This window comes from Momordica charantia (assembly GCF_013281855.1).
Source record: "Momordica charantia cultivar OHB3-1 chromosome 10 unlocalized genomic scaffold, Mcharantia_2.0 BLBB01000010.1, whole genome shotgun sequence".
Lineage (NCBI taxonomy): Eukaryota > Viridiplantae > Streptophyta > Magnoliopsida > Cucurbitales > Cucurbitaceae > Momordica > Momordica charantia.
In genome coordinates this window covers 21,235,931-21,262,039 of record NW_028275158.1, presented here as the reverse complement: position 1 = coordinate 21,262,039, position 26,109 = coordinate 21,235,931, and the positions used below count along the sequence as shown (strand labels likewise).

Sequence of the window (26,109 nt, the reverse complement as noted above, 5' to 3'; positions counted from 1 at the left end):
AAAAAAAGAATTCTTACGAGAGGATGAAGAACTCAAATGAGAAAGTGTGATCTCTCAAAAAATTAAACACATATGTAAAAAGTTTACGTAACAAAAATGTAACTTTGTAACTTTAACTCAAAAAGATACAAACGACAAATGAAATGTAATTAAATTCATCAATTCACTTTCTTTCGCACATTAAAAATCCAAAATTTCTAACTTTTAATTGGGAAAAAGAAAGCAACATGCCAAAATGAGCACAACTCAAGATAATTGGCATATATTTCTAATCAAGAGGTTGTGAGTTTGGTAAAAAAAAATTAGGAAAAATAAAGCAATATGATTCAGTTTCGTGTGGTTGTCCTCCACTTTCCCATTTTGAACTAATGGGTGATAATTTGACACTAGCTAGGTAGCCTAACAAAATAACCTAGGTGAATCAACTCTAATGGGATGACACAGAAAAATTGAATTTTTACCTCTTCTATCCTTGCTTTATCTAATTTTTCTAATTTCTAATGTTATGATGTGTCAAATTATTACTCAATAATCAAATCAATAGTACATAACATGAATATTAAACCTAATTCAACTGGTTAATCGAATTTCACCCTACACAAATTGTTAAAGCAGAGAAAATATATCACATGAATATTTAAGTTATGATGTAAACAATAATTCATTGTAATTGAAATTAAAAGTTCAGATATATTTGGAAAAAAAGAAATTAAAGTTTAGAAAGTAAATAGATACATCTATCTTTCAAGTTTCAAAAAAATTTAAATTACAAGAAGAAAAAAAGTCACAAGAGGCACGTGAGTTTCACGTGAGAGTTAACTTCCTTTCCACTCTTTTTATCCATCCACCTTAACTCCATGACGTTGACGCATCCTTCCATGCAATTACTTTTCTTTTCTAGTTTTTGAATTTTTTAATACTGAATTTGGTAAGATATATCGATTTTTTACCTTAAATTTTCATTTCATCAAGTTCTATTTCAAATTTAAATTTGTAATTTTTATCATAGATTTTAAAAACTGTCGCAAATTTTTACCTTTCATACATTTTCATTTGAAATTTTGTTGAAAAAAGTATTTTCACCTGTATGTTAATATAAAATATATATTTAGTATGTAATTCATATGATATGATTCAAATAAAAATCACATTAGAGTATGATTTTTTTAATTTGTAAGTTTAGATAGAGTTATTTAATTGTCGATTTTGTGTATTAATTATATTTAATTTTATGTGAAACTTGATTTTCATTTTTTTTTAGAAATACTTGATTTTCATTAAATTAGGATACTTGGGTAAAAATTGATTTTCCCCCAACCTTTTATTTTATTTTTTTGGGTTAAGTTTAACATATAATTTTGGGATGAAATTTCAGTCTCTTAACTTAAAGCTCGATAAGATATATCTATTTTCACCTTAAATTTTGAATTTCGACAAATTAGAGTCTAAACGTAGATAAATGTTACAATTTTTATCTTCTATCAAATTTCTACTGATTCACCCACAATTTTTTATAATTAAAATCTATATTATTTTTTTAAAAAAATTGTGGTAGGGAGACGATCTGTACTACATACCCGCCACCTAACATGGTCATCCCTTTAAGAAATGATATACACATTTTTGAACCAATATACCCAGTGGAGTGACTAGATTTTTTTTTAGTTTTGAAACGGTAAAAAAACATTAATTAGAATTAAAAAATTAATACCTATAAACTTGAGGTTTTTTTTTTCAATTGGTATCACGTCACATCTTCGCTCTAAATGATGAATAATTGTCTAAAATTTTTATTTTTAAATTTGTATCAATTTTCTCGATTTAATCCCCCATATTTTATATATTTTAGCTTTGTCCTTATGTATTAATATTTTTCGATTGCACTTTAACCATTCGGATATATATTTTTTAATGTCACGTTAGAAATAATTTAAGAATTTTATCCGTTATTGACTATAAGAATATGTTGAAAAAGAAATATACAATAAGGACAAAACTAAAATAAAAATTAGCAAAAAAAAAAAATATATATATATATAATAGTTTTGTCCTTATTATATAGTTATTATTTTAGATACTACATTTATTAGTTATTCCAAAAGATATACTTGAAAAATTAGCAATAATTATAAAAATTAAATTATAAGTTTGATCCTAAATCTTTAAGACAGTGTCTAATTAATAATTAGTCTCTATATTTGATACCGTTACTTTTGCAAAAATGTATATATATATTTGAAACCATTTGTAATAGATCCCAACATTTTTTAAATTATACTTATCTAATTCACGTACTATAAAAAATTTCAAATATATCTCAAAAAAATTTACTTTTTAGTCTAATAGATTTTTGTCATTAACTCTATCCGTTCAATGCCCATGCCACTAAACACTTAAATATGCTTGAAATTAACTTATCACATAATCTTAAATAATACATTCAACATGTCAAAAGCAAGCATAACTCAACAGTAATAGTTTGATAGGTTTCTTTTATTAAACATTTTATTTAATCTCAATAATAAAGAATCACTATATATAATCTATTTTATTTCTCCTCGTTGGTTTTTCTTCTATAAATGGAAAATTTAAAGTATACCATTCTTATTTATGAACATGTAACTTATAGAACAATTAAATTGTAAAAAGTTCAACCAACAACATCAAAATTTTAAAAAATAAAAAATATAATATATATAACATACGGATATACACACACACACGGATAATGTATGTTTAATTTAATTTGGTTTCAAAAAATAATTTATCCATCCAGCCATAATTTTATATAATTTCACATTTATTTATTGTAATTTTTTTTTAGAAAAAAAAAACATATTCAAAATAATGAAAAAAAGAATCCATTTTATGATGACGTAGTCGGCCCATATTAAAAGTGGGGGTACATCATAAGGATATAGAGCTTCACACACCTGATAATTACATTTAATTACTTGAATAAAATACAAATAACGAACTAAACTACCAACTTAAAACTTGATTAACTAATTCTCAAGGATAGCTGAATTGACGAAAATACCCTCCATAAATTCAAGTAAATAAGTTATAACTTTCAATGTAGTCCACTGAAATAAAATAAAATACTCCTTAACTTTGTTTTTTTTTTTAAATATCCTTATTATTTCCAAAGTTTCAATATTACTTTAAACATTTTATAATCGTTTTAAAAATACTATTTTAGTAAACATTCACCTGATAATTAGTAGATTATTTTTACTTAAAAATTAAACCATCTCAATAAAATTATCTTTCCTTTCTTTGTTTTCTTTGTTTTTTTCTCTTTCATCGTGCGAGAAAGAAAAGTGATAGAGAAAATTCAAATACAATATTTGTCAAAATTATTGCCAATGACTTTAGAATAATAAGAACAACCTTTTGGATATTTATTTACACATCGTATCTATTTTGTATGCATATAAGCACATCATGATTTGAAAAAATGAACAACCAACCAACCAAAATAGAGCCATGGTCCCTTCTTTTTCCAAAATGAGTTCCAATTTCACAATCATAAGCAAAAATATAGACATCATAAATATGTTCATTGTTTTTGTCCTATGGAATAGCATCCACAGGAAGAGTAGATGGATAAATTAAAACATCAGAAGTTGAAAAAAACCCCATTCTATTCAAAACTACATTAAATTTCCATACATTACTTTTAATGATAAACATAGCCTTTGCTTGAAAAAGGACAAGTTTTTATGTATATAAACTTTGCAATAATTGTTGGGTTAATTTTATTTTCTGGGTTGGTGAAGTATCCAAAAGAGAATTGGGAAATGGGGGGATTTTCTTTAGAGACTAAAGATTGAATTCATTGCCTAAAAGGGGGGTGAAAGGATTGATCTTTTTAAGCGGAAGAAAATAAAAAGGAGCTGTTTTTTTCTTTAATCTTTTTTTTGTTTTGTTTTTAACTTTTAGATGTCTTTGGATATTCATCAAAAGGGCGAGCAACTCAGCCAAGTGCCCGAAAAAAGCAATATTGACCTTTTAACAGTGCAAAACCTTTTTAGCATATTCTGTGGTCCGTGACATTATATAGAAGCTGGGCTGAACTTGCTTGTTGAAATCCTTCTCTCTCTCGCTCTCGCTGGGATTGGGTAGAAGAGGGGCTGCTTCAGAAGACCAGAAGCCATTTCCTCTGTCTCTCTCTCTCTGAAGGTAGTGAAAACTGAAAGATGAGCCTCCTTTGTTGTCTTGTAACGTTGTTTCATTACCTCATTTTTCTGAAGAAATGGAGATTTTTCATCTTTCTTTCTGTGGGGTTTTGTGGGTTTTTGTTCTTGTAATCTGCATGGATGAGTTGGGATCTGCTACCCCCAGATTGTTCCCTTTTTGTTTCTTCTCCCCTTTTCTTTCTCCCTCCATTTCCTTTTTCTGTTTAATGGATTGTTTCTTTGCTTGTTTTTCTTTGCTTTTTTGGGGGATCTTACAGTTACTCCATTGTTATGGAAAATCCTTTCCTCTGCAGTACAAGTGAATGGTTTCAATCGGAGATCTCTCTCAGTTATTGTGTCTCTAAGTTTAGATCACTCAGTCAACTGTCATGTCTCCTTAGCTCTAGTTTATCTGGTTGTTTCCTTGCTACTCTGAGGTTTCATCTGCTTAGTTTGCCACTCAGTTCAATGGCAGATGGCCCCTTTAAACATGATCCTTAGTTGTGAGAAGATGTTTTGGATCACTGTTCAAAGACTGCATAGAACTTTTGATATCATGTTTGTCTGATGTGTTTTCCCTGCCAGATCTCTAAGTTCTTTATACTTCTACTGGGAATATTTTTTCTGAATAAATATTTCAATTTCTTCGAGTGTCTCGACTACTATTTGTTACTTTTATAGCTTGGATGTGATCTACACTTGTAGGGTACTTGTCTAGATTATAGAACAGGCAACGATGAAGTGTCCTTTGAACTATTTTGGGTTATGCAGAGAGCTTATTTGGTGTTGATAAGCTGTGATCTACAACGCTTTTTTTCGGTGATTCGAGAAACGATGCGAAACGAGCTATGGTTTGCACCGCTAGTGATTTACACGGGTGGAAAGATTTTCCAAAGGGGCTTAGAGTTCTCCTCCTTGATGGAGACAGCAGTTCTGCTGCTGAGATAAAAGCAAAGCTGGAGGAAATGGAGTATGTTGGTGAGACATTGCATTCCCTCCCCCATCCTTGTTCTTCCCAAAAAAGAAAAAAAAATCACCATTTGTAAATTTAGCTTTATCTCAGGACATGTTTGAGATGTTATCCAAATTTGATTGCTTATTTCAAATTCACCGAATCAAATGAATTTAGTGAATTTCTGAAAACAGTATGGATTTCGTAATCCAAGTATAACTTTTGAAAATAGCATTTACATAATTTTAGTGTTTTGAAATTCTAAATATGCTCCCAAACACGTGAAAAAATAGAATACAACTCTATTTTCCACTAAATAAAAATAATTCCTTTACCAAAATCACCCATCTACCCTACCACTTGACTTGCTTGATTTAGTGTTTTGCTGTCTAGGTACCCATTTCCTCTAAACTTCCTTCCCAGTTTTTTTTCTCCTCTATTTTTGTGTGTGGAGAATCTGGTCTTTTTGGGGTTGCTTGGTATAAATGCAGAAAACATTTAAAGATCAATCTTACTTTGAGAAGAGCACCATTACCAATCAAAGCAATTCATGTCCAAAACCATTGTGTTAATTGAATTGGGAAAACCTTGGAAAATACAATCAAAAGAATTAGCTACTCGAATCGCAAGGTCTTCTCGTTTATATCTTTTTGTGCATATATCTGAAACCTTTGATATATTCATTACAGTTGTGACTTTCTGCAATGAGAATGATGCATTGTCAGCCATTTTGAGCAAACCCGAGACATTTCACGTCGCCATTGTGGAGGTAATGATTGACAACTGATTGAAATTTATCTCAAGTTCGTTCTTTTTCCATTGGAAGATATTATAGCACTCTCTTGCACATTGGATCGATCGGGTGGATCACTATGGCGCTGCTTTATAAAACTTCTTTAGTTAGTCTGGTCTTGATTACCTTTCTAATGGCATGATGTTGCGCTTGGTTACAGGTAGCGACAAGCAGTCACGATGGGAGTTTTAAGTTTCTTGAAGCTGCTAAGGACTTGCCTACCATTAGTATGTTCAGGAAACCTGATCTTGTAATTTTCTTTGTTCTAGATTGTAAATCCACTGCTGACAGTGAAAGTTGTAAAGCCACTGCTACTCATTATCAAGTTTCATATAGATATTGAAAGATAGGAAACTTGTTGGAACTTTAAGATTTTATGGTCTCTGATGTGAGAGAGTTTCATTTGTGAACAGTGATTTCAAGTATCCATTGCCTAAGCACGATGATGAAGTGCATAGCGGTAATTCTCCCCGGACATTTAATGATTCTGGTTTTTTACTTATATTCCTTTTCTTTGAACTTGTGACCTAGTGTTTTTGATGGCCTATTTTCAGCTTGGTGCAATCGAATTCCTTCAGAAACCGCTCTCTGAGGACAAACTGAGGAATATATGGCAGCATGTTGTTCATAAGGTCTGTTTATATTGTTGCAACAATTTTCCAACCCATTATCAGTAGTGAAGAATGTTTTAAGCTTCAAAATTTTCTGATATGTTAATCCTAAGCAGGCATTCAATGCAGGCGCGAGCGCCATCCCAAGTTCTTTAAAGCCTATCAAAGAATCTGTTGCCTCCATGCTCCACCTTGAATTGGAAAACAGCAAAAACGATAATCAAGTCCCAAAAGAGTTAGAAATCTTCAATGGGGACGATATCGATGATCGTGAGCTACTAGAAGGAAGTGATAAGTATCCAGCTCCCTCAACTCCTCAGCAAAAGCATGGAATGCGACTGGTGGATGATGGAGACTGCCAGGATCAAATGAACTGCTCGCTCGAGAAAGAGTGCGGGGAGCAAGACGGGGAGTCGTCTAAATCTGTCGAAACTACTTGTATCAACACACTTGGTGAAGGTACATCTCAAGTGGAGAACTCTCAGTTACCTGTTAATGAAGCAGTTAAAGAGGAAGAGAACTCTGCTGATGGTTGTCGGGCTGCAAGTAACATCGATCACGAATTACATGATCGAGACAGAATTAGCAGTTCCGATAAAAACAAGAGCAAGAGCGGTCTTGGTAATCTGTGCGGGACGAAAGGTAGTAGGAAGAAGCTGAAGGTATATATCCTTAACTTCAACTCAGAAGTACACGTCCTTGATTTGAATTGAATTTGAATCTCGTCATTAAAAGGTTCTTTGGATTTCTACATTCATTTTGCTTATCTTGGGATCAGGTAGACTGGACGCCCGAATTACACCGAAAGTTTGTACAGGCAGTGGAACAACTTGGAGTGAATCAAGCAATTCCTTCTCGAATCCTAGAGCTGATGAAAGTTGAAGGCTTGACAAGGCATAATGTAGCAAGCCATCTTCAGGTCGGTATCAAAATTTGCTTTCTTAGTCGCCGTTTGAGCTCATGTTTTATGACTCACTTGAAGTTTCAGTTTTGTTACATCATTAGATTCAGCATGATTATCTTAAAGGGAAAGAGCATGCATTTGTAGTTGAAAACCGCTAAAATAAAACTCGGCCCTCCCAATACTTAATTCTCTGTTCTCTCTTAAGCAGAAGTATAGGATGCACAAGAGACATATCTTGCCAAAAGATGAAGATGGGAGCTGGTCTCATTCAAAGGATCCAATGAGGAAAAACTACTATCCACAGAGACCTGTGATGGCCTTCCCCCCTTCCTACCACTCAAATCATCCAATCCCGGTTGCTCCCGTGTACCCGTCGTGGGGTCATATGGCTTGCCCCCCTCCAGGCATCCAGATGTGGATCCCACCTGGTTACCCGCCATGGCAACCGCCAGAAATTTGGCCGTGGAAGTCGTATCCTGGGGTAAGAAAACTAGCACACATAATCAGGAGATTTTTATAGGAGCTTTAGCAGTTTTTTGACCTCTGAACATATGTGATCATGCTTTCAGATGCATGCTGATACATGGGGTTGCCCTGTGACACCATCTTCTCACAGCCTTCTCTCTTCTCATCCTCAAGTGGGTATATAGCTTTATTTGCATATCCAACATGTGCCTGTTGATTATTAGATTCATCTAATAAGCTCTTCTTTTCCCACATTCTTCCTTGAATCAGCAGCATATTCCCAGATTCGAGAATGCCGATGCATTCGATAAAAGCTACGGCATTGCATTGAGTCCTATCGATCTTCAACTGGTAATACAACTTTGCTTTTCTTCACCTCTCTATACTCTCTTTTAAAGTTTTGCGTCGAAACTGATCCCTAAGTATGATTATAAAGTCGCTTGTCCTTGACCCAACGTTGACTCAAAAGTCTGGTCTGTATCACGTGTTTAATAGGCAGCTTTGTTATGCTAATCCTATCGGCTACGTCTTAAACCCAATCCTCAAGTTACATGCTAACTATTTCTATACACATCTCCATACAATGTGTACAAATTCAATTATCCAAACTTTAAAAATCGAACACCCTAAGCGTTTACGACCACGTTCTAGATCTCTATTTAAAAACTCAATCATATCGAAAAAAAGGAAGTCTTTTTTGGCATGATACATGAGGGTGGCTACATCACTTGAAACTTTCTATCTAAATGGAATAGAAAGGGACAAACCAAACTGATGGGATAAGGAACCAAATCCCATTTGATTGAGACATGTGTTGGATCACTCTATCCCTTTGTCAACTTGTTTGAGTATTTTATCAGGCTTTAGATTGTCCTGTTACCGTTTTCCAAATACGGTTCGACGAGGGCCCGGGTTGTCGGGATCGAAAGATGAACTAAAATGGTGAAGGTATTTTTGTTGTTGATGCAGGCAGATGAAGAAATTGACAAAGTGGTGAAAGAGGCAATCAGCAAGCCATGGCTGCCATTGCCTTTGGGGCTGAAACCACCTTCCACAGAGAGTGTACTGTCTGAGCTCTCCAGACAAGGAATCTCCACCGTCCCTTCTCACATCAACGGCTCTAAACCAATACAATAACATCCCAACAAAAACTCAGGTGGGTCCCATCATATTAAAAAAAACATCAGAAAATTCTGATTGGCTGGTGGGCTCTGGCTGATTTGGACCGTCTGATTTCCACCATGTGTAATAAAGAAAAGACAAGTGGAGCCCAGAATCAAGATTGGCACGTGGGGGTGACTCCCTGGTGGGGCTGTGATCTACTGGTGCTATCCTTTTTGTAACAGTGAGATGATGGACTAAATGGACGGTGGAGGAAGGGCCACATGGGTGACTGTGACACCACAATTTGAGTTGTGGCTGTGAGGATAGCAGAAAAAGGAGGGGGGATGGGGTTGGTGAGTGTTGGGAGTAGTGGAGGATGAAATAATTGAATTCATTAGATTTTTTTAGAGAGAGAAAGAAGAGAGAGAGAGAAAAGATCAGACGGTGGTGATGTGAGTGATGGTGATGGTGATTTGTGATGGGGCCAAGATAGGGTCTTTGTTCAATAATGTAAAATGACTATGAACTTTTTTTCTAGAATAAAGTTTTGATAGATAGAAAAGTTAGAACTATCTATCTTTCTTCAAGTATGGTCTTTTTCTCTGTCCAATTTTTTGTTATCTAAAAAATAAGTTTACTACTTGTTTTGCTTTTGTAGTGTAGATTTTAGAAGTCATGACCGAATGGTTTGTAAATGTTAGGAATATCCGTAATGTTCGAACGAGGAATATTTGTGCTTGATCAAAAAAGTACATCGAAAATACTTTTAGGATAATAGAATCGACATTGAAGTAGGTGTTTATTTGAAATTTGAAGTTTTAAAATGTCTGTGAGGTTTAGAAAGTGATTCTAAATGGTCCTTAAATTATTGACTGTTAATTGACTGATAGAAAAATATCGGCATTCGGATCTGGACTAGAACAAAGAGTCATTTCATATTTGGGACCCTCAGTCTAGTCATTCATCTTTCTTTCACAGGAAGAATTCGTCCACTCCTTGAGATTTGAAGATGGCAACATAGGATATGATATGAGAGAATATTCAAATATAACCATTTCGGGCGACAGCGAACGAGGAAAGACATTGAAGACTTAGCGGCAACGACCAATGAGAAGAGTTGCAACAGCGAGGAGATGGAGTCGGGAAGGGGAGGAAGAAGAAAGAGAGATAAGTCCAGTAATAAAAATATTAAACTAACATATTTCACCGTATTAGAAAATACAGTTAGCACCTAAACCGTCATGTCATTTTTCTATTCATCATCTGATAAGAAAATGAGCTAAATGATCATTTAAAACTATTTCCAAACTTCAAAAACTAAATATGTCACTTTTGAAACTTCATATATCAAATAGACACCAATTCCAAATTTCAGATACCAAAAATTTATTTTACCCTATAATCAAACCCTACCCCTCAAGTACTATGACTGAAATTACCCAGTTAAACTGCATTCAATAACATCTTAAATTTAAAAATCATTTTTTTGCTTGATTATTTAACATTTCTTTGTTTGATTTTGTTGGTTTAATTGATTAAGTGTGACGATGAGACATTGAACCTCACACTTCTAGAAAATGAGCAAGATGTAACACTGAACTACGAACCTATTGGCTCTTTGTTTTCAAATTTTACGTACCAATTATTGACATATTGTTCTTATAGGATCTCACACATGTTAGTCTTTATAGGACATTATGAATTAAGTTGTCCCACTTTGTTCAAAGAGCAAATCCAAGACAAACTCTAATATTTTAGAGTTCTTATCACTCACGTAATTACATGAAGGCACAAGATGCACGCCATAAAGATTAACGTCGAGCACTTAAACTGTGGTCTAAGTGTTCATGTTGGGTCAACATCAACAACATTTTTTTGAACTAATAAGATTTTTAGATGTACTATGATATTAAATCTAGTCACATCAACAATCACTAAGTTAGGTTTGTAAGACTTAAATTTGTATTTACACTCAAAAGAAATCATTTAAGATGGTTATCATTATGATATGCTTCATCAAAACAGAGTAACTAAACTTTGTAGGAACAAAAATTAGTCTAATGTAATTGAGACTGTCTCAATTTAATAGAACCTCACCTACCATAGAACAATATTCAATGCTATGAGACAATAATATATTCTTTGGAGCTTTTCAATACATGCAAGAAAATTAAATTGAGTTACCTGTTGAAAAAATGAGAGTGATAATAAAATTCTCAATGTTTGATGAACAATGAAGAAATATGAAATGTGAGAGAATAGAAATCAATAGAAGGAAAAATCAACTTCTAATTGAACTGATACAAAATTGTGAATAAACAAATGAAAGTACAAATGTTGGTGATACAAGAAATGTGGTATAAATGTGATAGTACCAAATATGTGTTACAAATATTTTTGGTGGTACAAACTTCTCATGGAAGTTCACCTTTATATATCTACAATACTCGGACCTATATTGTAACCAAAATAAAACTTAAAACAACCTTTAAAACCTAAAACTTACTGGTCATACAACTGAAAATTAAAAGATAAAATAACATAAAATTAAATCTAACCTTTAAAGAAAGAAACTTAAAATATAAAAAACTGAAAACTTAATGAAGAAAAAACCTCAAATCTCAACATTACCACACTTAAAAAAAGATGTCAACACTATTCTCGAAATAGGACTTATCTTCTATCTATTAAAAGGCCTATAGCTAACACTAATCAAAATATAGTTGGGTCAAAATATATTGGCTAAGAAGACGACGCCAACATGGAAGTTACTACAAGTCAAAGTTCGAACATACATTCGAACAATCTCGAGAGATAAAATGAGGTCAAACTCGAGAGATAGAGCACGAAAGCTAAAGCTGCTAAAGAAAATTGTTTTCACTAGTTGAGAGAAACTTTTGAAGTGCCGCTATGGAAGAAAATACGAGTAAAATCTATAACCAATTTTGGTGAATAAATTATGAATCATCAATATGCATCTCAGTTTCTTACATATATCATGATCACTTCAGCATCCTTGACCCAATTACTTGGGCAAGTGAAATTACTAAGCCTGCCTAATCCCTGTGATCAATCTTAGTTTTTCTTGCTTGAATAGAATTATACAAGTTTCTCTCTATTTTACCAATAACACACTAGCTTACACATGAATAAATATCTAAAAACAAAAAGGACCTTTTGAGGAGCTGCAAAAACTTTGCATTTTGTTACTCTCCAATCAGATCTATGCATCGTTGGAAGTGCTGTTATGTGGGCTGCTAGCGACCCAGTACTGTTTAACAGCAACCATTATCTTTTCAGGCACGAGAGGACCATCCTCATGATCCATCAATTTGACATCCCATCTCATGCCCCCAGCTATTTTCTTCACCTTATTCAGGACATCAACCCCATCTCGGAGGATGACAATTCCCTCTGGCCTCAAAATACGGTCCATCTCTAGAAGTATGTCCTCGAGATTGCACCTATTTATCGTTTCAAACGCGTGAGCCAATTAGGAGATGTTATGTCACTATTAGACCCCAAAGCTTAAGATGGATTAGGATAGATTTGATCGTTTAAATATAATCACAATACTCTTCTTTAGTTGTGAGCTTGAAAATAAGCATGAGATCCAGCATATGAACTACCAATATCAATTGGGAAGAAAATAATATAGTAGTGTTTGAACACATCCTACTCTGATAGCCTATTACTTTACTGCCAAGTGTAAACTTAGGCACATTTTTCTAAGCACTTCTTCTCTAGCAATCTACATAAAAGGGAGAACAACTTCAAGTGCCCTTTGATTTTTCATTATAAACAAGGAAGCGTTTCCCTGTGCAAGTTGAATCATTTTGACTGTTGAGTCCAAAAGTATCATCTCCTAATGTATATACAGATATAATAAAGATAGTCACTTCAGTTCTGCATATGGCTGCAGTAAAATCTGGAGGTCCCATTTCCTATTACTATTAGGCACTCAATTATTAACTATTCTCAAATAACCCTATTGCCTCGAATGCTACCGACAATGTAGTGAAGAAGAAGAGGATTAAAACACTTACGTGTCCTCGTACAGGTTGAATACACCATTCGCATGAATGAAGTCGTATGTCCTTGGGTAAGTAGAGAAGCCCTCACACCTTGACAAAAGAAAAGCTCAAGTTGAGACTAAAGGCAATAAACTCATTACATAGCAGAAGACGTCCATTCACTCTTAAAATAATGAATTTTTTTTTTTAGCACAAAACTTCCTCACCACCAAGCCAGTCCTATGGGTTAAAATTCATTTTGAGTCTGAAAGGTCTCTTCTCTAATTCCAATAAACATTAGAAACTGCAACTATTTATCGCCTTATATCGAAATACTGTTTGTGAGATGAGAATTTTTCAACACCAAAGGCCTCGAATGCAGGCAGCCAATTTACTTAATATGCAAATTGCAGTTCCAATTATAGCTATGTTGTGATTTCTCTCTATGAATATGGTTTAGTTTCAAAGATCTGTGTAAGAAAGATCAAGATTACAGAAAATCTAAATTCAATCAAGTGGCTATAACTGGGAAAGGAAAGAGATAGAGGAACTTACCAATCATGATATATGCCAACTAGACCTCTCTCGTAAATGACTCCTAGAGTGTTCTTGGCAATCGTAGGCACAACATTCATCACCCAAGAATTTTTCGAGTGAAGCGCAGCTGCAAATCCACCGAGGTTTGCATTCATATCCATCACATTCCTATATCTTGGGCTGCCAATCAAGTTATTTATCTTCTTGTAAACGTTAACATGCTTTCTCCAAAGTTTGTTGTCCTCTTCAAAAGATTCAGCTGTAACCTCTGGAATCAGGCCGTTGGATATTCTGGGAGGTACAGCAAAAAGCCGGGCTGGGAACTTCTTCAATTTCCCTCCAGCTACTTCGCCAGCATTTGTTACCTCAGGGAAAGGGGTGATGCATGTGTCCATTTTCTGGTACCTATAAATATAATACATAAAGAAAGAAGATAGTGAGAGAATGCAAAAATGAGGGTCACGGTTAGAAAAATATACAAACTCAAGAATTGACTTTAAAGTTTTGTACATCTCTACTATTTGAAATAACAATACAGAATTAGACAAGTTGAACTCGATGCCAAACATAGATATCGCCCAACTATTGTTGATCTCCAGTCAAATGGATCATTTCTAAACGTACAATGATACCGTGCTCCAAAAAATGAAGTCCTAAGTTTTCAAGTTGAGCATAGGAAATAAAGATGACTTTTATGATTATCCTCCCATAATGCCACCAAGAGACCAGATAGTATTTGGTCCTGGGCCATTTCAGGATTAGACTAACTCATTATGCCAAAAGTTGGAGCTTATATGCAAGATAATGAAATGGCCGTAATACTTTTCTTGCTTCCTTTGGAAGAAAAATGAATAGAACACCATAAAGACAGATGAGCTCTAAAGCAATGTACAAAGTAATTAATTTAGCGTGTAGTAGTAACATATATCACAGGACCTGTATATATCCGATAGCAATCTGCAGAAACTCACCAGACATCTTCTGCATCGTTTGCTTCACATATTTTTGCAGTTTTCCTTCTGCAGGATTTGTCATTATCCTTTTTCCTCCAGATGGCAATATCTCCCTTCTCATATTTTTTCTCCCAGCAGAGCTGCTCAGCTAGCCTTTCAATTGTCTTCTGCTCTGCATTTAGATCCTCCTTAGAACGTTTCCATGTCTGGTAATACGTCTTCCAGTTGATCGGAGGGCCAGATAGGATCCAATATCCACCAGGTCTAAGGACTCTGTCAACTTCCATAAGATACATACCATCTGTATACACAAGTTCAAAGCATAGAGAAGGATTGATACTTAGATCAATGTATAATCAAAATTATCAGTAAAAGCAGTGATAGGATAGTTAGGATCTTGGGAACAGAGTATAATGACTGCCGCATGTTATTAAACAATTTAACTTCATGAGATTTTCTTAATTTATCGTTGGGTAACGTATTATTTGGTCTTATCCAAATGAGGCTCAAGACTCTTTGTGGAAACTGCTTACAGGTCATTCTTTTAAAGGAAAAACAGATGATTTTGTGTATCAAACCTATAACAGCTACCTGCTAGGTTCTTTGGCTAGGGAGAAATTGTGGAATCTTTATGATACTTGTAATTTGTAAAGGTAACCCTTCACTATTGTTTTTTATCAAATGATCTTTCAAATTGATCAAGACTCTCCAGTTTATGGCTGCTGCTTCTTTTTTTTTTTCTCAAGAAGATGTTCCTTGTCTGAGGGTTTTTGATAGAGACGTCTCCCAAATTTAATTGATTTTAGAAAATTCCGTGTTCCTAGTAAAGAGATTAGAGAAACAAATTGGAAACCACTTAAAAATTTAAAAAAGATACCACAGAGTTTTATTGCTCCTGATACTAACCATTTGAAGTCCATGGTATAAGGCATCGTGAACACTGAGCCATATCAAATGCTCTAGATGGATATGGAAGCCGTATACTACCCAACACTCCAATAATAGCAGGTACACCACGCTCCAGCGCAAACTGTATCTGTGCTTCATGATTGTCCCTTGGTGCAAACGACATGGCCAATATGTTTCTCTTGAACAAATATGCACCCCAGCTTGCAACCTGTGTCACATTTAGTGTAATTAGGGATACAACAAAATTGTTCAATAAGTACAATCTGAAACTAAATTCAGAAGCAGTTGGAAGATTAAAGATGGAATGCTATAGAACACGGTAAAAAATCATTAGACATTTGTAGAATAATGCACAAATCTTTACATTCTTAATAAAATAAACTTTATTATCATCCAAATGTGGCGAAGGAAGTTAGTAAAATACTTGTACTCAACCATACTATTGACACTCTTATTGCAGGAAGACGGCTCATTAGTTTTTGTCAGAAACGTACCCCACAACCAGTATCCAGAGCAGTTCTAATGGAACCATCTGCAATTGGAATAACTGATGCTAATTCATCAATATATGCATCTGCTCCTTGAGGAAACATTGTCCCACCACCAGGAAATTTAAATACGTTACCCTGAAACTCTACCCAATGCTGATTTGCCTTCTCGACTGTCAGGCTCTTATATGGAACATTGGCATAATGAACATAATCACGGCCTTTAGGCCATGGAAATGGAGTCATATAACCTTTGGGTGCTGGAATGAGGCAGTGCAGCTTTTCTTCTACTGGAGGGCAATGTCTTTCCCTGTATATCATATTTTCCCTTGGGAATCTCATAGCTCGGTCTTGTTCTTGGCAAGGTGTATAATCTTTATACTTAACATCACATGGTTTGAACACCTGCATTTTTGGTTTCGAAGATTCAATAATCTCGATACTGTGATGGGTTTCAAAGTTCAATTCTTTAACAGTGTTGCAGTTTGATAGCCTGGTGATTTCCATTGCTATGCTATCTCCTTTCCCGAATCCACTTCTCTGCCATGCTCCCAAAATGTAAAAGAAGAGGCATAGACCAATCACAGCAAATAGAGATATTGGGCTCCGAGTTCTGTTCCCCGGCAAATTATGCTTCGAGCCCATTATCTAAATGTAACAAATCTCTCAAACCTGCAACAGTTTAGCTAACTCTCAGAAGCATGGACTTCAAGTAGATACCATGATCAAGCAACCAATGATTTGCATTCAAGTTGACAGATGGGGGGAAATCCATGGAAATCGAAACAGAAGATATAATTTTCATTTCACTGACCATTTCAAGGTTATAACAATTTTTATACTTGTCAGATTGCGATTCAACGAATCATCAAAATCCAAAACTTAGACGTGGGAAGAATTATAAAAACTGTAACACATAAACAGAAAAACATCATCTACAAATTGGATAATGAAGTAAGTAAAATTGAAAACCACCATTGAAGTTACCAACCATGACTGTGATAGACTCCTTGTCATTCGTACAAACAGAATATGACCATTCATAAAAAAAGAAATGAATAAAACTTTCACATTCGTCCAAGAAAAGGTACAGATTCGCTTTTCCCTTCAACTTCTTTTTACTCCTGTTATAATCTCAAGTAAGAAAAAATATTCAGGAGAACTCAAACTAACTTAAAAAAATTCAGATCGAACAACATTTTGTACAACAGTACAAATATGTCAGCTCAAATGGGTCCACTAAATCTGATTTGCTTTCTCCTTAGTCCTTGCTAACTTCAATCTAAGTGAGAATTTCAGCACTTCCATAGCAATACAATGGCTAAGCAGAATCAAACTCATTTAACCGGAAAATTGACAAAACCCAGAAAGAAATGAGCAAAATGAAGCAAAAGGAGCTGCTCAAACGATTGCATCGAGAAGAATAAACGGAAGAGAAAACAGTAGCTAAGATCTAATGGATCAATGAACGTGAACCTGCCAGAGTGCGAAGGATCTGGAAGTTCAAAAACAAAATGACGGAATTCCTTCAAACGGACACAACCACCGCCGATCTCCGACGAGGCTCCGGCGAGCTTTCCGATCTGCCCTCACTGAGCTGGAGAGAACGAGAGTGGCGCTGGAAAGTGGGAATGTAGGATCAGTGGGATCGATGCACTAAAATAGAAAACAAGAAACGGAAGATTTTAATCAGAATTAAAAAAATATGGTCAGAATTTATCCCGCCGACAGATTTCTAATGTAGAGATCCATTGATTGACGGGAAATTAATGAGAAAAATTAAAACTAAAATATTTCTAAATTTTAAATTGGAGATTATTATTCATTCTCACACAAAAAGAAAAAAAAACAAAAAAGAAAGAAAGAATAGAGAGAGGGATTGTTCAATTTTATGAACTTATAAGGGTGCAATTTTGATCTCGTCAATTTGAAAATACTTAATCTATATTATACTAATTCTAGAGAATTACCCCTTAAATATATTTAAATTTAATATTAACGTGACGTATACATCCTTATTGTCACTTATTTAATTTTGGTTGTCAAGGTGTCATAACTCAACCATTGTAGTATTAATAACATTGATTTTTTGAGCGATTTTTATAAGATTAACATAGATTCATGGTCTATTGCATAAACTTGATAGGTTTGGACTAATATTATTATTGGGTAAGAGTACTTCTTACATCAATTAAGTCACTGTTAAACTGTTATCGATTTAATATGACAGATGATATACGATTATCTATGGGCTTGACCTTCTCATTGTTCCACGTTGAAACAGACTATCTACCCATTTTTTTTAGCTCCTATACAATGAAATAGAAGATATATATGAGATGAGCTATTTCATGATCTTTTATATAGATTATGATGATTTTTATATTCAGCTCGATTCTACTGAATATAGTTATCTATGAATTTGCTCAATTAATCGTGACTAATAATTTAAACTGTGGGTGGTCGGAAGACTAGCCCGAATTATTATATTTTGCTTTGCCAATAGTAGATTTTTTCTTTGATAAAAAATTCTTTATAACATGGTGAAGATTTGAATTCTTACTTACATGTAAGTTTATAATTAAGTTTTTTTTTTTTTTTTTGAGAGAGAGAGAAATTTTTAAATGATGAAATAAAATTAACAAAATTAAAAATAGAAAGACAGTTAACCGACACATTGGAGTTATATTCTAAACTTCTAATAGCTAGCATTTATTGCGTCATAAAGATGGTCCCATGCTTGATGTATTTTCAAATAAATAATTATACTGACAAACACCAATGGGGAAAACAAAAGTCAGAAGATATTTTTCTATAAAAATACATTTTCTCCATTCCTATTAAAAAAAACTTTTTTTTTTCTTTGGCAAATTATACTTTTAATTTATAAATATTGGATTTAGTTTCTATTTGGTATTTATGGTTTCAAAACTAACCATTTTTATCCATGAAATTATAATTTAATTTATATTTGCGAATAGTCTCTCATTTAATATCAATTTTGTTCAGTCGTGTAATATTTTCGTTAAATCAACTAATGATCAACTTAATTCAATAGTTACACTGAAACCTAACTTCAAATCTATGACTAAAAGGTAGAAGTGTAGATTGTGAAACCTCAAATATAAAATATAAACAAAATCCCAACCTTAATAGACCAAAAGTGTCGTTATTGAAACTTAAGGGATCAAATGGAAAGCAAATTCAAACGATAGGGACAAAAAATGTAATTTTTAAAATATTTATAATCAAATAGAAAGTATGTCGAGATCAAATGTGTAATTTGTTTTCCTTTATTTTGTAACTTTAGTTCAAATTAGACTATAGCTCAACTAATAAAACATGTATATTTATATATAAAATAAACTTCAATTAAACGGTATAATATCCCAATTTATCTAGTGTGGAATTTTTTCTTTTTTGAGAAATAGTGTGGAAATTAATTGTCATTCATTATATGTGTAAAAAAAATTCATAGAAACCAATATTCTTTCCCTCAATCCTTTTTTCTAGTTTGATAATGCAAACAAATAATTCAATAAAATGTCACCAATTATATAATTTTCATAGGAAAAAATTTCATGTTAAAATTGTAATTAATAGCTAGTATTAAATATTTTATAAAATTTTCAATTTAATATAAATTAATGTGCAAAATAAAATTTAAAATTAATATAAACTAAATTGATAAAAGACATGAAAAATCGAACATCTTGTCAAAGTGTTTGCTAATTATTTTTCGGCTATCTTACGGGACTTTAAGGATCCTTTCATGAACATATATCAATTACATACAAAAAATTATATAAATATTTGTCAAAACTTTTTTAGAACAATATATAGTTTTTACATATTTTCGAGTACAAAACAAATGTGGTTATCTAAAAATATCGAAGGTATAAATTTGTAGATATCTAAAAGTTCGAATATCTAAAAATCCTCTGAAACAAACAATGACAGATCCTCGAGGATATTTTTATGTTTTTTTATTTTTTTTCTTCAAAAACATGTCATAATACTAATACAACAATTTATAAAAATAAATTAACAAGTATTATTAATGATTAGTTTATGATGGGCTTTTTGTAATAAGAAAAAACAAATGTTTTTTTTAGTGAAAACACTTATTTTATCCCGATCCCGAGCTAAGAAGCATGGATTAAGTTAGTATTAAAGTTTATATATATATGTGTATATATAGTTCTTTTTTTTATTTAAACGAATATGTATAAATATAGTTAATTACGATTGTTCATAAATATGTCAATATTCACATGTCCATATACGATATATCTTAACCGGACTTGATTCTCAACATGATATTTTTTAAATAAATAATTTTTTTAAAACCATATTTATAAAAAATTTTAATTAAATATAAATTGCATCACATATCTTTATCCTACCAATTAATTTTGTTTACTTTGATATCTTATTTACATGTTTTTATAATTTAATTTTAGTCTTTGGCACAAATACATGTTTCAAGGCTGATTTTTTTTCTTGTTATTAGATTTGTATTTTCTTTAAACTGTGGTAGTTTTTAATCTTCTGCTATAGAGCAGTGTAGAAATAAGCTTTTAATTTTGCTGGTGGAGTAAAATTTAATAATATTAATATTATTGAAACTAAATTAATCAGAACAATTTATTTATGATATCATATTCTTAATTTTATGTCTTACTGTAAGAATTTAAAAATATCCATAGCATAATGAAATGAAAATTTTGATTTTTTTTTTGTTTGAAACTGACACTTCATTAATTAGGGATAATTATAATATAATATAGTATTTACTTTTACGGCATAATTATAATTTAGCCATTCGTAATTTTTTTCCTAACAAATATAACTTTGACATAATACCATTAAAAAAAAAAAAAAAACTTAACTTTTTATCATTTAATTTTTATTTAAGTAACTGTAAGAATTTAAAAATATCCATATCATGCATAATGAAATGAAAATCTTGATAGTTTGACCACATTTTAGCAGATAATTTTAATTATTATAATTATATTACAGTCTTTGCTTTTACGGCATAATAATAATTTAGTCATTGATAATGTTTTCTGAAAAATATAACTCTGACATAATACCATCCAACTTTACTTTTTATCATTTAATGTTTATTTAACTGTTAGATTAATTTACTATCAATAAAAAAATATTTTATTAATATAAATTTTATGTTAATTACTCATTATGTATTAATATTATATAAAAATTGTTATAATAAAAAATATTTACTATCAGTAATAAATTAAATTAAAATTTATTATTACCAAAAATATTAGCACAATAACATACTTGTAATTAGTTAAAAAGGAGAAACGAGTATATTAGTAATTGTCATATATTTGATTCTGATTATGATTTTAGAAAATTTATGGTAAACAACGTCAATGGAATAACATTATGATTGATTTCAGGCCACATTTACCTATTCGCAATCGTAATGGGTTATTTCATTGATGTTCTAGGAATTTTATGGAATCGTAATCATAATTCTTTTGATATTGTTTACTAAAACTGTCTGGAATCGGAATCGGAATCAGATATATAACAATTACTAATATACCCCTTTCTCCTTTTAGTTAATTAAAAATATATTATTGTGCTAATATTTTTTAAATTACAACAATAATAAATTTTAATTTAATTTATTACTATATTATTGATAGTAAATATTTTTTATTATAACAATTCATCTAATATTAATACATAACGAGTAATTAAAATAAAATTTATAGTAATAAAATATATATTTTTTTAGAACCACCGAACTTTAATATAATATATTATTAAGTTTTATTATTATAATATTTAAAAGTAATAATATCTATTTAAAAAATTTATTGATATTAATTTATCCTGTTATATAATAAAATCACATCAACCAATAAGAATTGGAGTATAAATGGAGAGTAAATTATAAAAGAAAAAAAAAACTAATTAAAAATTATATGAGATGAGAGATAATAGGATAAAAGCAGTACATTAATTATAATATATATGTGAGGTTCACGAAATAAGGAATGAGAATGAGATTAATGAGGTTCTAGGAGTCTAATGAGATTACACATTTGGATTACAAAATTTGAGGTGTATCCCACCATTTGATTACATTCGTAGTAAACACCATAGGAAATCAAATTTTTCATATTCATTGATTACGATTGCGGATAAGTAAACGAGACCTCATTATGATTGATTTTCGTTACGATTGATTTTCATTACGATTGTAGATAAGTAAACGTGACCTTAATAATTTGTAAGTTATTTAAAAACGGTGAAATATTTATTTGATACATTTTTAAAAATATCTTCGATAATTTCATGGTTAAAAGTTACTTTTGATCATTGTTTTTTCAATGAAGTAATGATTTAGTCCATAAACTTTGGTTTGAAACGATTTAGTCTCTATACTTCCAAATTTGTAAAAATTTGGTCATAAAATTATAATACGTAACAATTTAGTCTTAATAGTTTTGAATTTGTAATGACTTAGTCGTTGTGAAAAATTTTGTTAAATTTCTAACACATTTAGATCGATAAATCGATGAATGACCAAATATATTTATAAACTACGAAGACTAAATCGATACTTAATTTTGACAAGATTTTGTAAGAGACTAAATTATTATAAATTATAAATTATAAGGACTAAATTATTAGTAATTAAAAATACAAAGAATAAATCATTACACACTAAAATTGATGTTAAATCATTATTTTAACTAAGTGTAATCCATATGTCACAGTTAACATAGTTCAGTGATGATTGACATATACCTTCAACCATAAGATTATAAGTTATAAGTTCTGCGTGTACTTAAAAAAAAATCAACAATTCTATAAATCGATAACTCAACGCCTGGTTCCTTTTTAAACATTATTCTCTATTCGCACCATCCACATCGACAACAGTTTACAAATTTACAATTACAATAAAGTTATTTGGAGTTATCCTCATCAATTCGTCCATCAACTTAATCTCTTGATTCGATTTCCACCTCGACAGTGGCTGAGACGCCGTCCCGGTGTTCGGAATCGGATTGCACAAGGTACCCATTTTTTGCTTTTCTGAGAGAATTCGGCAATGTATCAACGTCGGCAACTGGTGCTGAAATTCAATTTTGATAGTTTCTCTGCCACTGCAAATAATTGTTTGCCCTTCTGAAAAACGTGGGTCGAGAATCGTTCGCCTATTACGGTTGAGATGAAACAGGAATTGGAAGGATGTAGGAGTTGTTGAATTCTGAATTCTTGTGGGAGGAGTTGTTTCGATTTTCACTGTTCATTAAGCATTTTAGATTTCTAAGAATATCAATCTCTCATTGATTTTATTGTTATTTATGAAGGCAAGTTATTCTGTTATAAATGCTCATATGTATGCTCACTAGATTTATCTTGTTGTCTATGTCAAAATTATCCCAGTATTTTGACTCCCTTCTGCTAGTTTTACTCAGTCGTTGTAAATATGGATGTTTGAGTAACAATGCAGCTCAATGAAGAATTATATGATTCAAAGCCAAAGCTAGCATAGCTCAGCGGCAATTGACATATACCTCCAACCAAGAGGTTGTGACTTCGAATCCCTTCAACATGTTGTACTAAAAAAAAAAAGTTATACGATTCAGAGTGTCAATTTATATGCCTCGGGAGTAGCATAGTTGGCAAGGGTTTGTGGTCTTTTGGTCATACTAGTTTAGAGGTCTCATGTTTAAACCTTATCGTGAGTTTATATTTATCAGGTTCGGGCAGGCGCGGGTGTCCTTGGGTACAGGGGAGTAATGTCCGACTCCCAGTTATTAAAAAAAAAGTGTCAATTTATATGTAAAACTGACTTGCTTATGAAACTGTGTTTTTCACTGCTTATCCTTTTATAGATTTCTCATGTAGAATTCTATTGTGTAGGCTTTTACCTCAATGAGGTGAGGCTATCCAACCAATGGCAGACTTACCAGGTTCCTTGCAAGCCTGCTTTAGTATGGGGAAGGTGGCATTCTTAGCAATTTTGGTTTCTGGAGGAATTGTAATGCAGATATTGGTCAGTAGAATTCTCTTTTGCAACTTCTGAGCAATAACTTCATGATTCTTGGTTTTGGAAATCATTTTTTGTTACTATGACAGGCATGTGCCCTGTACAATAATTGGTGGCCAATGCTAAGTGGTATATGACTAAAATCTCTCTCAGACAATCTTCTAGCATTTTTAAACGTGAAATCTCTCTGCAGCTAACTTTTTTTTTTTTTTCCTTTTATATATACCATATCCCATATGCTAGTTACAATACTGATTTTTGTTTGTCCATCAACAATGTGAGTGTATGTTTTTCATCCACTTAACTTCTGTTTATTTGTAGAATCTTATAATAATGGAATTGTTAGTTTTGTGAAGTGACTTCGGGTATGTTTGGGAGGAAACGTTTATTAATATACATCTGATTGGAAGTGCTTTTAACTATTTAAAAGCACTCTTAAACATACCTTTAATTACATAACTATAAATGATTCTCATCTCATTTGCACTGCCACTCGAAGTTTTCTTTCCAGTATTTCTCTGGTACATGATTCGCATAGTGATAGAGCCAGGGTTTTGAATGGTTCTTACATGATGAACCTCTCAACCAGAGAGATCGGTTGAAGGGTTGAGTGGTGATTGATTTTTTTAATCTGCGTTTTAGAGAATCGGTATAATGGCTTTAGAATCAGGACATCTCCTTATTCTCACCTGTTAACATTGGTTTCTTTCTTCCGTACAAATGTGGATTTATCTTCTTATATTTGAGGGAGGAATGAAGTGGAAAGTAAAATTAACGTTCATCACGTTTTGATTAAAAAACCCAAACTGAATGTAATGTGTTGACTATAATGGATGCTTATATATTATGAATTGTTTTTTATCAAGCTGTGTTGAATTTGGAATATATTATCTGCGGAGAAGAGATATATATTTCTTGACTAATATCGTGGCATTATTCTTTGCAGTGATAATGTATGTGCTTCTCCCCATGCCTTTATTGTTCTTTGGGGGGTCAGATAGTTCTTCCTTATATACCGAATCGAACGACAGGTTTGACTTTTGCCTCTGTAACAATTCATTTGATGAGTTCTTTTAATCAGTCAAAAACACTTTTAATATTAAAAATTCTATCAAAAACAAACTTTTATGTTCCTAAAGTTCACACTCTTGTCCCCTTCTCTCCGAATATCCTAATCGTTGAGACAGCTGGATCAACGCAACGAAATTCTTGACTGGAGCTTCGACTATAGGAAGCATTGCCATCCCCATCATTCTGAAGCATGCCGGGATCATCGGCTGGGGGGCACTGGCTATGGACCTCTCATCATTTTTAGTATTCGTGATCGCCATTTTGTGTTTCTTATGGATGAACGAAGACGACGACAGCTACACCATGTTCTGAGATACTGCATCTCCATGGCAGTGAAGCCGTGCATATCTCCATCAGGTGAGGCTTCTGGCTGTGTTCATTCTTTTCTGAGTTTCACCTCTCACCTCTGCATATGTTTAATGAAAGTTTATTCTTCATTATTTATTTCTTCATTTCTTTGTTGGTTTGTTGTGTTTTCTCTGAAGATTTGTTCTTGTACCAAAACTGATATGAAAAGAAAAGGGTTGATATTCTTTTTACTGTTGAGTGTATTTGGAAAGGAATGGGCATTGAACCAATTGTGACTTGTGACTGTTCTCACTTCATGCTTAAAAAGAACTGCAGGACTGTTTGGACAACTGCATTTTAATCGTTCTTTTATGGCCTGCATTTTCTAACTATTTTTTGTTTTGGATTTTCCAATCATTCCCGAGGGAGGTCCAGAACCATTTTTTCCTAATCCTTCGATAAAAAACTCGTTCTAGAGATAGCACATTTGAACTTTCTGATGAGTTTAATGAGAAAAATTCTCGATGTCTCGTCAGTTTTAGATTCGGCTTAGGGGATGCGGTGGGGTGTGATAGCTCTTACATTTATCATTTTATTTATTTTTTATTTTTCAATTTGGAGATGACCTTTGTTTTAGAACAATTGAGAGGGAAACAAATTCTTATCAAATAAGATCTTAGTCAAACAAAGGCTTAATAAGCAGATTTAATTTTTCAAAATAAAAAAATCAGAAACAAAATTGTTACTGAATATGGTCTATCAATAGAGTGTTCATGTATAACAATATAAGTGG

General features: G+C 32.4%; 3 protein-coding genes across 8 annotated transcripts; 2 read left to right on the top strand and 1 right to left on the bottom strand.

Annotated features, from left to right (window-relative positions):
- Window positions 1–4,025: 4,025 nt before the first annotated feature.
- On the top strand, window positions 4,026–9,597 carry APRR2 (CheY-like two-component responsive regulator family protein). Of its 4 annotated transcripts, none has more exons than XM_022299813.2 (12): window positions 4,026–4,185; window positions 4,953–5,159; window positions 5,823–5,902; window positions 6,087–6,153; window positions 6,340–6,386; window positions 6,481–6,558; window positions 6,654–7,199; window positions 7,316–7,456; window positions 7,650–7,922; window positions 8,011–8,079; window positions 8,180–8,257; window positions 8,876–9,597. In XM_022299813.2, the coding sequence occupies exons 2-12, from the start codon at window positions 5,030–5,032 to the stop codon at window positions 9,041–9,043; spliced, it is 1,677 nt and encodes a 558-aa protein (XP_022155505.1). In that variant the 5' UTR covers window positions 4,026–4,185; window positions 4,953–5,029; the 3' UTR covers window positions 9,044–9,597. The 4 variants fall into 4 exon arrangements, with proteins under 4 accessions (XP_022155505.1, XP_022155503.1, XP_022155504.1 ...); XM_022299811.2 differs by having other exon boundaries at window positions 8,177–8,257; XM_022299812.2 differs by having other exon boundaries at window positions 4,043–4,185; window positions 4,887–5,159; window positions 8,177–8,257.
- A 2,347-nt stretch (window positions 9,598–11,944) lies between these two features.
- Window positions 11,945–17,763, bottom strand: LOC111022632 (putative methyltransferase PMT14). 2 transcript variants are annotated; one of them, XM_088119016.1, is made up of 7 exons: window positions 17,391–17,763; window positions 15,917–16,582; window positions 15,420–15,630; window positions 14,532–14,814; window positions 13,579–13,965; window positions 13,057–13,134; window positions 11,945–12,474 (listed from the first exon to the last, which is right to left on the bottom strand). In XM_088119016.1, exons 2-7 carry the CDS (start codon window positions 16,553–16,555, stop codon window positions 12,234–12,236), a joined length of 1,839 nt encoding a protein of 612 aa, XP_087975142.1. In that variant the 5' UTR covers window positions 16,556–16,582; window positions 17,391–17,763; the 3' UTR covers window positions 11,945–12,233. The 2 variants fall into 2 exon arrangements, with proteins under 2 accessions (XP_087975142.1, XP_022155499.1); XM_022299807.2 differs by having other exon boundaries at window positions 17,387–17,762.
- A 5,053-nt stretch (window positions 17,764–22,816) lies between these two features.
- Window positions 22,817–25,567, top strand: LOC111022633 (vacuolar protein sorting-associated protein 55 homolog). Of its 2 annotated transcripts, XM_022299809.2 has the most exons (6): window positions 22,817–22,977; window positions 23,418–23,494; window positions 23,831–23,963; window positions 24,047–24,086; window positions 24,904–24,988; window positions 25,145–25,567. In XM_022299809.2, exons 3-6 carry the CDS (start codon window positions 23,865–23,867, stop codon window positions 25,338–25,340), a joined length of 420 nt encoding a protein of 139 aa, XP_022155501.1. In that variant the 5' UTR covers window positions 22,817–22,977; window positions 23,418–23,494; window positions 23,831–23,864; the 3' UTR covers window positions 25,341–25,567. The 2 variants fall into 2 exon arrangements, with proteins under 2 accessions (XP_022155501.1, XP_022155500.1); XM_022299808.2 differs by lacking the exon at window positions 23,418–23,494 and having other exon boundaries at window positions 22,818–22,977.
- Window positions 25,568–26,109: the final 542 nt, after the last annotated feature.

Bases quoted from the DNA above. Each gene is read 5' to 3' on its own strand.
- LOC111022632 (XM_088119016.1), bottom strand. From the start codon at position 16,555: ATGGGCTCGAAGCATAATTTGCCGGGGAACAGAACTCGGAGCCCAATA. The intron at 14,815-15,419 runs GTTAGTATCAGG...TTGTGTATACAG, and splicing joins TATACCATGGACTTCAAATG to ATGGTATGTATCTTATGGAA. The intron at 13,135-13,578 runs GTAAGTTCCTCT...TCTTTTGTCAAG, and splicing joins GTTGGCATATATCATGATTG to GTGTGAGGGCTTCTCTACTT.
- APRR2 (XM_022299811.2), top strand. From the start codon at position 5,030: ATGGTTTGCACCGCTAGTGATTTACACGGGTGGAAAGATTTTCCAAAG. The intron at 6,559-6,653 runs GTCTGTTTATAT...AATCCTAAGCAG, and splicing joins GGCAGCATGTTGTTCATAAG to GCATTCAATGCAGGCGCGAG. The intron at 8,080-8,176 runs GTGGGTATATAG...TCCTTGAATCAG, and splicing joins TTCTCTCTTCTCATCCTCAA to CAGCATATTCCCAGATTCGA.
- LOC111022633 (XM_022299809.2), top strand. From the start codon at position 23,865: ATGGCAGACTTACCAGGTTCCTTGCAAGCCTGCTTTAGTATGGGGAAG. The intron at 24,087-24,903 runs GTATATGACTAA...TATTCTTTGCAG, and splicing joins TTGGTGGCCAATGCTAAGTG to TGATAATGTATGTGCTTCTC. The intron at 24,989-25,144 runs GTTTGACTTTTG...TCGTTGAGACAG, and splicing joins TATACCGAATCGAACGACAG to CTGGATCAACGCAACGAAAT.